This window comes from Herpailurus yagouaroundi, unplaced genomic scaffold, assembly GCF_014898765.1.
Source record: "Herpailurus yagouaroundi ecotype Mexico unplaced genomic scaffold, PumYag 141, whole genome shotgun sequence".
Taxonomy (NCBI): Eukaryota; Metazoa; Chordata; class Mammalia; order Carnivora; family Felidae; genus Herpailurus; species Herpailurus yagouaroundi.
In genome coordinates, this window is record NW_024412396.1 from 2,180,203 (window position 1) to 2,192,207 (window position 12,005).

Sequence of the window (12,005 nt, forward strand, 5' to 3'; positions counted from 1 at the left end):
CTCACCATTTACAGATCATAACCAGGTCATAACCAGAACTGTGCCACATACACTTAGTAAATGAGAGGTGTGATGATGAGCAAGTCAGACCAAGAATTCAGACCAAGTTTCAATCCTTCTCTTTGACTGACAAGCTCTGTGACTTTCCTTCACTGAACTTTAGTTTCCCTCTAGCTAAGCAAAGTGATTTCGAAGGGGTCTTCCAGCTTTAGCACACTAGGATTCTAATTATCCTCTAGACCAATTCTTAGGGATGATTTAGTAGGAAAAGCAAGGAAGTCCAATGGTGTTGAGTGTCTTATGACCCAGTAGGAATTCTGTGATTTGATTGTTAAAAATGGTACTAGAAAAGATCAAAACTGTTCCTATGCATCCATTAGTTAACATCTGTGTCACCACAGAGGTTTTGCAAATGACTGCTGTGGCCCCTTCCAGTCCTATCACTCGTTACTCTGGTTCAATGCATGGAAACTGGAGTCTAAAGAACCTGGGAGTAAGGCCCAGTCCTGACACTCACTATCTTAACCATTATTAGCTTCAGTGACTTCATCTGTAAGAAGGATCTAATAATGATATCACCTCATGGAGTTTGTTACTATAATGTTTGCTGAGGTAGTATAAACACAAGACATTTGTAAATAGCCAAGTTCTTATACAAGTCATGGTCATGTATGATTATTATGACCCTTCAGGTAGGCTCCACTTCTTTTGCATCAATGGCTCTTGCTCCAACCATCACATTCTTCCACCTCTAACTGAGTCATAGTCCTTTATGATTGATCAGAGACTTATAGTTATGTTTCTGCTAACAATAGCCATTTGTCAATTCTCAGCCAACCCAAAATGATTCCTTTCTCCCTGTGAAATTTGATCCTGAAGCAAGATCGGTGGGTAAGTGATGGCAGGTTGAGGAGATAATAGTAGAAAACCTAGGGACTTCCCTAAATGCCAACACTCAGAGGACAACACATATAAACAAGCTGCCAAGATACAGTGCTTAGATCTCAGAAACCGTTGCAGAGTTTTATGCCTCCAGCTATTCTCATTCTGCTCCACCCACCCCTCTTCCAAACAGATGGACTAAAAAGAGGGCAAATGAGTGGTGGGGTTTTTGTAATGATGCCTGAGGTGGTGTCTTCATGCACCACTTATCTTTGGAGCAGGGACTCGACTCGTCGTGGAACCAAGTAAGTCATGCATTTTAATTTACTTCAGCGCGTATAGTCCCTTGGACTTGTTGTAGCAGAGTCCTGAATGGATTGGAGCTTTGGGGGAGGTCAGGAGGCTCTAAATTGGAAATGCATTGTTTTGTTGTTGCAAAGAGTCAAGGTAAAATTTGAGGATGAATTCATTAGGTTTCTCTTGGAAAAATAGTCTGTGTATGCATGGAAACTCTGTTCTAAAGATTTGTAGCAATAAGCCCTCTACAAAGGCCTGAAGAAAGCCCTTAGTCAGGCTTTTGGTCCCCTCCTCAGTCAGGGAAAAGGCAAGCTCTAGGTGAGAGTCGCTCCACTGTTTATGAGGAAAAAGACTCCTAGCCAAAATGTAGGAAGAGGAAGGGTTAAAAAGAAGAAAAATATTATTGCAGAGAGAGTTAGATCAAGACAGTCTTCTCTCCTTCAGATGACAAAAGCTAATCTTGCCTTTGTGTCTTTTTGCTGAGAACTTGCATTAAATCAGTGTGCCTGGCTCAGACTAAATGATCCCCCAGGCCCCATCCTTGTCTGGGTCTTCCAAGAGCAGAAATTGCATCCCTTTGGTTAGCCCTAGATCTGAAGACTCTGCACAGGGTTCAGGAGCCTACATCCAATGTAGAATCACAGCCACCAACTTCAGGACAACAGGGAAGTCATGGTGCTCTCCTAGAGATACTGTCCCCTGGTAAGGCATGCCAGTGCTCAGAAATCCAGGGGTGATATTCAGGTAGTTTGGGTAGATGCCAACAGTCACTGGGACTGGTCCAGAGAACAGTAGTCTTTCAGAAGCTTTCCAAAATGCCAAGTCCAATGGGGCAGGCATTGCCCCCTTACGTGGTTAAATTTTGTTTCGGAGGAAATAAAGAAGTGGGGAAATGTACGTGAATGTGGCAAGGTTGAAATCCTGAAAGCAGCTGGTACTGTCAACATGACGTCTGCCTCTCAGAAGGAAACATAAACTTACAGGGGTTCTTGGTTGCCTGTTGCTTCCAGGCCAATAGTGGGATTTGGCGTGTTATCTTATCTTTGAGAAGGGAGAGACTAGAAAGAAGGAGGGAAACAATCATGTTGTAGCTGATTGCAGTCTGATCCATGTTGGGCAAATTGCATCTGAGCGAAAAGTATTGTATTTCATTTTCCCTTTAAATCATTTCCACTTGAAATTCAGAATTATCTGCAGTGTTACAATCAAATCTCTGAGGCTGTGGCTTTGGGAATCTTAGGGAAAAAGGAAAGACATGAAACTGATGCTTAGCCCCTCTGCCGGGACTCTGACCTGTGCTCTCTGGTGATACTCTATTTACTTCTTCAGTTTTCTCTTCCTGCAGTGATGGAGTGTAATATGATTATGTGAAGCTCAGTTAGGGAAAGTGAGAATTTCAAGTCAAGCCCTCAATCCTTAAAGTTTTGACAGCAAATAATGGCCCTATACAACCATCGTTCCCTTTGGCTCTAGCCCTAGTCTCTAGATTTCTGGTGATGAGACTGAGTAATCCGTAAGGCCTTCAAATTCTATTTCACATGATTATTATATCCTCCTGAAGCTTGAATCTGGATCCAGATACGGGAGGAATTAAAAAACAAAAACAAGTGGTCCAAAGCAAGCAGCGGCTTCTCTGACCCACATCCATGGACACACAGCACCCTGGGCTCTCCATCCACTACCAACTTCTTGTTCAAGCCTCAGATCCTTAGAAAGCCTTTCCTTGGGCTCGGGGAATTAGGAGACAGAGTCCTTATTATTGTGAAGCTCACTCTGAGTAATGGGGAAGAAATTAGGTTTCTAATCAAAAAGCAGTATCTGTGACCCAAGAGAAGGGAACCAGAATGTGAGAACCAGACCTGTGTCTAAACCCTCTTCAGCCAAACATTCACTCTAAGAAATGTCACTATTCCATGCCCCATCCCTATTCCCAAGCTATCGTGTTCTTCTTGGAAAGGCCTCCAATAAACTGGGAGTTAAATTGTCCATCTTGAAGGCAGCTACCAGTCACCTGTCACCTTCTTCTCTTCCTCTATGTCAGCTCTGTCCCCTGTCTCCGTGCTTCCTGGCTGGGATTTCATGCACACATCCTTATCCAGCAGATACACTATTATTAGCTTCAAAGGGAACTGAGCCTCTGTGCACTCAGCCCCTTGATCTCATCGAGGGCAGCTTTGTAGTTCTCTGAGCTGTGGGGTCTCTAGGCTGGGACCCAGGCTGGGGAGGCAGGGCACAGATGTTCTAGGCCAGGCCCCAGGGCCAGCCCCAGGCTGGTTACTTGTGAGGCAGTGCTGCGATGTGCTCCTGGGATACCCGACAGATGTTTTTTGGAGCTGGCACCAAACTCCTCGTGGAACCACGTGAGTTGATTTTTTCCACTATATTTCTAGGGATAAATTGAGTCCTGGCACTGGGGCTGCCATCCAGTTTGCATTACTTGGGAAAGTATAACTAGGAGATGGAGTAGCCCAGATGCAGGGGGTGGCCAGATAAAGACACTGGGCTGAGTCCCTGAAGCAGCTCTGTAACTAGTTTTGTTTTTTAAAAAAACATACATTCAAACTGCATCCCCCACTTATTTCTGAAATCTTCAGAGCAGCCCAGAAAACGCCAGGAAAACTAGAAAAATCGTACTAATTGCTGGGGCACATGGTGGGGGAGGGGATGTGCAGGGACACTCCGGCCCCAAATCTCCAGAAGGTTGTTTCCATTCTTACCCATCTCTTTGGCTACCCTGACTAGTGTACGTGCCTCATTGCAACCGTAAACAGATGCCCTGTAGCTTGGAAGATTTAAGACAGAGACAGTTAACCAGGTCAGAGTAATCAGGTAGAGCAAATGTGTATTTCAATGTTAAAGTTAAATCCCATGATGTCAGAGAGCCTTGAATTTGTGAGTGACATTTGTTACAGTACAATCCTTACGGAACTGATAGGACTCAGTGGGAATCTAAAACATAGATGATTTCTATGTATACAAGTTAAGAAAGGCTGTTCAGGAAAGGTATATACTTCTTCTGGTATTGTTTACCAGCACATAACCTTAGCATTGGACTGTTACTCATAGAAAGAGAAAGTCTGAAATAAAATAGCAATTGTCCAAACAAATAGCACTTTGAAACCCATAGTGAAATGTAATTACATTTGTGGGCCAAGAAGAAAGACCAGCAATTCTCAAAAAAATGAACAATTAGATCTTTAAATTTTGGACTACAGTAGGGCAAATTTTATCTAACTCAGATTTTGGTTTAAACTGAAAACAAAATCGACTAGTTTACATATGGCAACCATATAAAATGCATTTTGTTTTTTTTTCTTTTAAAAAGGTTCAATTCAGCGAGATAACCTTTTCTTTGGTTATCATGATACCAAAGAATGGATTAGATAAAACACTTCATTTTCAAACAATTGTTTTCAATAGATAGGTATTCACTGAGAAAAGGGTCTGAGAAAAATGTTTTACCAAATGAATACATTATGCTTTATCTGAAATAGTAACAGATTAAGAGCTCAATATCATAAGTGTATGACCTTCTTCAGACATTTGTCTTGTCAGCTACGTTCCATTGTTCAAATTATTCAAACCAAATCTCTCTAGCCCCAAGTGATCATTGACAACTGCCTTTGAATTTAGATTTTAAAATCCCAAGCAAGGCTTAATTATCCAAGTAAATCAGGCTAGGATTGGGTCATACTCTGAAGTAACCAAGGAAATAGGATTGTTTTGTTTTGTTGTTTTGTTTTGTTTTTTAATTACTGGTTTCCTTTCTCTGTATCTCATAACTCCCTTGAAAATCAACCAGAGTACATGTCACCAAAGTCAGTATAGTGAATGAGAAATGTTGCAATTCTGAAGACAGGTGAATGAACATGTGGTTTTTCAAGCCGTTGCTGCCGAGTTATCAGTGTCTGTTATCAGTGGCTTCAGCTATGCCGGAAAGCAAAACGATGAAGGTTTCCTCACATGGGTTGAAATTAGGTTCCAGGAGAGCCCCCTGAAAAAATCCCCAATCCCCGTCTTGTCTAGAACTGAAGCCAAAATATACGGAACCAGATTCTTAAGAATGAGTTTCCTGCCCTTAGTGACTGAAACAGAATCCAGTCTTCCAGCTGAGCTTCCAGGCAGAGAAAAAAGTGGTAACAAATTTTTTCAAAAAAATATTTGGAGGCTAGTTAAGGGGAGGGGGGCGGTCTCTGAACAGCTGATTCCCTAGGAAAGCCCTGATTGGCCATTGTCCATTTACAAAATGATGATCAGAAAGAACTTCTAGACTAGCAAACGTACCCTCTCAAGCAGATATAACCAATTTATTTGTTTATAGCTCCACTACCATGAGCTTCAACAGCTAACGCCCAAATCCAAATTAGGACAGAGTATTAGAAAAATGATTGCATTTACTCACCCATTACCAAGACTTTTCATTTAGCATTACCTTATATCTTGATTATAGATCATAGTAAATAAAAGTACACTGGAATTCAACATTTTTAATTTGATATCACCTAGTTTCAAATAGAAGAGCTACATTCACACAAGTAATTACTACAGAAAATTGACAGTTAAGCTTCTGTTTGGAAATATATCTAGGTCACCATTCACAGATTGGTTGTCTCTCCTGATTTCAGGCATCTTCACAGCACCCTCCTTTTTTAACAGTTATTTGAAGATAGCCTAAGGATCCAAGTCTTCATGGACAAAATTTATCATAATTCACAAACCTTAATAAGGCATGATGGGAAAGAATCAATACTGCCTCCCTCAAAGCTTTAAAACTTTCAGTTTCAAGGAAAGAAAAAGATGCATATACAGAGTAGCAGATAGATGGTAGGTCAAGGTGAGGCATGAATGCAGAGGAGGCCAGGAGGAGATCCAATGATCAGCACCAACACTCCATAGCTTCACTTAGAATAAAATAAGAACTGGGTTTAAACTGGTTTTATATCTAGGGGCACCTGGGTGGCTCAGTTGGTTGAGCATTTGACTTTGGCCCAGGTCGGAATCTCATGGTTCATGAGTTTGAGCCCCACATCGGGCTCTGTGCTGACAGCTCAGAGCCTGGATCCTGCTTCGGATTCTGTGTCTCCCTCTCTCTCTGCCCCTCCCCCCCACTCACACTCTGTCTCTCTCTCAAAAATGAATAAATGTTAAAAAAAAATTAATATCTATAAGGACTTCCTGGGAATAATAGCTGTTATCTCTGATAAAAGACTCAGAAACTATAGGATAGTCCCTTACAACAAAATAAGTATTTACCTAAAGGCAGAGAGATGTACCACTTAACTTCAGTGGTTATCCCTTCCAGTCCGAAAAATGAGAAAGACACCCTAAAGTGACTCCAGTACTCCCATCCTCAGGGTATTTGAACGAGTCATGTAGTCCTTCTCAGACCCTGATTCTTTAACTGAGCACCAACCCTATTCTCATTCTAAGGGCTTATGCGTTTAAAATAAACCAACGATGCAGACAGATATTCAACCTGACTGCAATCATCCAGAGGACTGATTAACAAAATATAGATAATTGAATCTCAGATGATCCAGACACTTGTTTGTAGTTGTTATTTTCCATCTCCACTTCCAGCCATGTCTCTTAGCAGCTCCTAACTAGAAGTCAGATTGACTGCCTTTCATTTCCACTTCCCTTAGCCACCTCTTTCATTGGGTGTTAACAAGCCCAGGTCACTAAAGGATGCAGGAAAGTCTGTATTGCAGTGTTTGGCCCCAAAGGAATTGAAGTAAACCCCACCATTTAACTCCCACACTTGCGGATAATCATCTTTCAAGATAAATTGATTATATTTGCAGAAAGCCAGCCTCCTGCCAAACCATCCGTTTTCATCATGCGAAATGGGACGACGGTTGCTTGTCTGGTGAAGGATTTCTATCCTAAGGATATAGACATAAAACTCGAATCAACCAAGAAACTAGAAGAATTTGACCCTGCTATTGTCGTCTCCCCCAGTGGGAAATACAGTGCTGTCAAGCTTGGTCGGTATGAAGATCCAAATTCGGTGACCTGTTCGGTTGAACACAACAGTGAAGTCGTGAGCTCCACTAACTTTGAACCAAGGACAAATTCTTCAGGTAGGTCACATCTAGTTTCAAGGGGCTGGAATTATAGGGAAGAAAAATTGAGGGAAAGGGAAGCTGAAGATGTAAACTCTTGACAGATCATTCTCAACGTGGCATCATGCTAGAAACAAGACTGAGCCCAACTATGGCCCGTCATTGACTTTGAACTTAACTCTGCATCCCTGAGCTGGAATCTAAGATAAAGTCCATCTTATTTCATCTCCTATCTCCTCTTCACCAGCCACTGTCTCCTTGATACTAATGACTGTCCTACTACTAGACTCTGGGTTAAAAATTCATGCACAGACTATGGGGCACCTGGGTGGCTCAGTGGGTTAAGTGTCTGACTCCTGACTTCAGCTCGGGTCATGATTTCACATTTTGTGGGATCGAACCCCATGAGGGGCTCTGCCTTTACAGTGCTGATCCTGTGTGGAATTCTCTCTCTCCCTCTCTCTGCCTCTCCCCTGCTCTCTTGCACTCTATCTAAATAAATTTTAAAAACTTAAAAAAAAAATCTTTTAAAAAAAATTTGTGCACAGCCTAATCCAATGTGAATGCCAAAACAAAGGGCAGCCCAGCTTATCACGGGATTGAGAACCCTCATTCATCCTACAAATTGGAAACATACCTGAATGTGGGCCTCATAGTATAACGAAAAAATTCCAGAATGGGAAGAATGTTGGCTGTGTGAATAGCTGTTTGACCTTAAGCCACTCATACCCCTGATCCTCAGTTTACTCACTTAAAGTCTCCTCCACTTTTCAAACCTCAAACCCTTTGAGCCTCTTGGTTTCCAGTAAATCCCTGACCACTGCTGTTTGTTCCAGGTACCGTAAAACCAAAACCAAAGGAAACTGAAAACATAAAGCTAACTCCAAAGAGCATCAGTGAGCCCAAAGGTTAGTTGAAATCAAGGGTCAACTTCAGAACTGAGTGTTAAAGCAAACCCTGTAATTGTCAGACAGGGCCAAAAGTCAGCAGATTTCAAAAGAAAACAAAAACCATACCTGAGCCCAGCTGGTTCCCTCTGAGCCTCTCGGCGAAGCTTGCCTGGCTACAAGCATGGGTTTCCAAAGCTTGCCTGGCTGGGAGTGAGCAGCAGCCTTGGGTCTCTCAGGGCCATCTGCCACCAAGCTAGGCTTGCAGCCCAGGCAGAATGATGGTGATTCGGGGCAGGCTGGTGTCCGCGTGTTGTGCGCCTAATTTCTGGAAGGGAATTTAGTTTCTTGCTAAAGCCGCTATCTTTACTCTTGTTCAGCCACAGTTCATCACAGTTCACAGTTCACAGCCGGGAATGTAAACATGCTGTCCCTCACAGTGCTGGGGCTCCGGATGGTGTTTGCCAAGAGTCTTGCCATCAATTTTCTCTTGACTGCCAAGTTATTTTTCTTTTAAGGTAAGAATTAGCTGCTTCTTATGCCTACCTCAAGCCAAACTATGCTGCACATGGAGAAAAGGAGTTTAGGAATGTAAGGGGCCAAGAAGGCTTGGAAAGGGAAGAACACAGAGACATAATAGGATTTTTTTTTTTTTAATTTATCTTGAGAGAGAGAGAGCGCGTGAACACATGTGCACAGGTGGGGGAGGGGCAGGGAGAAGGAGAGACAGAATCCCAAGCAGGCTCTGAGATATCAGTGTAGAGCCTGATGCAGGGCTCTAACCCACAAACCATGAGATCGTGTCCTGAGCCGAGGTCAAGAGTCAGACGCTTAACCGACTGAGCCACCCAGGTACCTGAGACATAGTATGATTTAATAAAGGTGGGCCACCTCAGATACTCAGCATAACACCCCATCTCCTGTTGTCCTCCTATTTCAAGCCAGACTCAAAATGTGTTATGTAATATAATGTAATACTGGCCGATAATCCCCACCTCCAACCCAGGAGCTAAAACCTTGGAGCTATGTAATGAGAAATAGTTTTCTTTATTTGCTATTTTGTTTATCTGGCCAAGGGTCATGGTTATTTGCAAGGCCATCAGTAAAGCTTCACCCAAAGAATTTCCGGAAACTGCCTTGCCTAGACAAAGGAGATGCCAGCTCCCATCTCTTTATCACAGGACTCCCAGTGTATAGACCAGCCCATCTTTGGGATGAACCTACATGCCCATTAGTAGTAACCAGCACACTGCTAGCTATTCAAGATGCAAAGTTGCAGTTGAGACATTAATTATCTGCCTGCTACTTGCATTCCTTCTTCATGTAATCTTAGACATGAAGTTTAAACCGGGGCCTAGGTTTGCCCATGAAGCCCTTTTCCAGTACCCCCAATTCTCCCCAGTCCCAACTCCTGATCTAGGGACAACTTTAGATTTCAAGTGTGGGACTGATCCAACCCAGCCTGAGGACATGTCCAATCATTTCCAAATGGGTGACTGGTTTCCAGGAGTCCCAAGGACAAGAGCAGTGTGGCTATATAAAAAGAGCACTACACTAGGAGACAGAAGATGTGGGTTTTCACCCTGTCCTTGTCACTAACGCTCTGCTACCCTAGCCTAGTTGTCCACCTCTTTAGGCCTGAGGTTTTTCACCCATTAAACAAAGGAGTTAAGAAAGACTAAGGAGAGCAAATGAGTTGCATGGCTTATGCCAATATTGATAAGCTAATACGGAGTAGCTGAATTATGGCCATGTGCAGAAAGGACCATACCATGATAGATTAGTGATGTCTGCATTGATGCAGCCACAGCAAGTACTGGCCATCCCCAGACTATGTGAGTACTACGATTCCTCCCAGCACTGACTATCTGTGATCTATGACACTCTGATCCTTGTCCTTCACTTGCAGGCTGACTGGCTTCAGAAGGCTGCCTTATGAAACTCCCACATTATGCCTTCACAAAAGCCTACAGAGGAGCTGTCTCCTAGACTTCTGGCTTCTCAGTGATTCAAGGTGACCGATCCCAGTCTTGCTTAAGTGGCTGCTACCCAAACCATCAAAGCAACAAACCCAGCTCATTTTCCAGCTTTGTGGAAAGACACAAGTCCTAGGGAGTAGGGCGTTATGGTCCTAACTGCTCTATCTGCTGCTTTATAAAGGGATATAGGACTCATTTTCTTTATTATTATTTCTACAACAGATACACTTTGAAAATAGTGTTTTGTTCCCTTAACTTTCTTTGCCTTCAAAAGTAGAAAGTGGGAGCCAACAGATTCCCAGCTCCATACTCCCCGAGGAAAACAGACCCTGGGGGTTGGAGAGAAGATGCCCTTCACCTAACAAGAATGGCTCTGTTCAGCCCAGCACTAGGTTTGCCTCAAGCTGGCATTCTCATCCACAAAAGCACTTTCTGCTTTCCTTAGTACTTTACAAACAAAATTACATTTGACTTCTCATGCAGCCAATGGGGTTTCTAAAGCCTCATCTAAATACTCTCCAAGCTATTAGCAAAGATCAGGGTAAAATACAGAGAAAATTACTTTTATCAATTGACTTCACAAACATGAATTGACTCCTTCTAAGTTCCAGGCACCGAGCTGAGGGTGTAAAGATGAACGAGAGGTGGGCCTGCTTTCAAGCGACTTACTGTGCAAGCACTTTTGGAGGGAGGGAGAGGAATGAGACTCCTAGATTTGGGCTGTAAAAAGAGTATCTTTACTGGGTTTTGCCTGCCAATATATGCACAGGGAATTTGATTTCAGTGGATGCTGACTCTTGCCTGCCCCTTGTTGTTGATGGTTTTCTGCCATTCTCAGTGTTGTCTCTGTTGCATTTATTAAAGTGCATCGAGTGTGCCTTGCCTCTGGCTTTACTCATAACAGACCACCGCGGGAGGGGGAGGGTGGGTGCTGTGAACTCACTGTTAGGCAGACAAAAGCCAAACTGAACTTGTAGGTCACACCGCAGCTTCCTGAGCCCCAAGCCTGCAGGCTCCTGCCTCAGGGACCCTGCCCTGGGTTTCCGGCTGTTGCTGCTGCTGCTACAGCTACAGCAAAACAGCAGCAATGACCCCTCTGTGGCCGATGGGCTCTGCTACCCCCACGTCAGCAAGGCCACAGCATTTTCCCAGGTGCACCCACTCAGGTAGCAGAGCCCTTGCAACCCACTATTGTGGTTTCCTGGGCACCTAGGGTGCTACCTAGGGTGTCAAGCAGGGGCTTATGGGGTCACAAGTGAAAGAGCAACCCTCACCAACTCCCCCTGATATTGCCATCTGCAGACTCCCATGTTGTCTTCACAGCCCAAAGCAAAGAAAGGAGGCAGTAGCCCTCTGAGTCAATGGGTTTAGGACAATCTACATGGATAAGGAGGTCCATCCAGGGAAGAACCATTAGAAGATTCCACACAACTGCACCTCGTGTGTGTAAAGAATGCCTATTTCCAAAACATTCACATCTGTTACCTTAGGTAACATTAGCATGTTTCTATAAGTGGCAAAGGACAAAAAGATCACATCCTCATTTTTCAGATGGAAAAAATACCCCTTCCAAAAAGGTAATGTACCTTCTTCAAAGTCATTCAGTGAGGCAGGACGTGGCTGTGAGCAGAACCATGTTACCAAGAGCACCAGCCCAAAGTTCCTTCTAGAACATACAGCATCCCCAAAACAAGGACAAGGTGGTGATTTGATTTCAGCTAGACTGGACTTCAGGATTGTCCGATAGCATATAAATGAGCCACCCTCTGATCTACTTTGGTGGTCAAAAAAAAAAAAAAAAAAATCCTAGCTTATCACAGGATCTTGAATTTCTCCTACCAAAAGGAGCCTCCAGAAAAACATTAATGGCAAGAGCCAGGTGGGGATTGTGGCTG

The 12,005-nt window shown here is 43.4% G+C and overlaps 1 gene segment (V, D, J or C); it reads left to right on the forward strand.

Moving 5' to 3' along the window:
* The window catches only part of LOC121031446 (T cell receptor delta constant-like), a 53,508-nt gene extending 42,521 nt beyond the window's left edge, over positions 1 to 10,987 (forward strand). The window contains 4 exon segments of the C gene segment in view: positions 6,984 to 7,262; positions 8,081 to 8,152; positions 8,518 to 8,649; positions 10,041 to 10,987. Coding sequence covers positions 6,984 to 7,262; positions 8,081 to 8,152; positions 8,518 to 8,648 — 482 coding nt within the window.
* Positions 10,988 to 12,005: the final 1,018 nt, after the last annotated feature.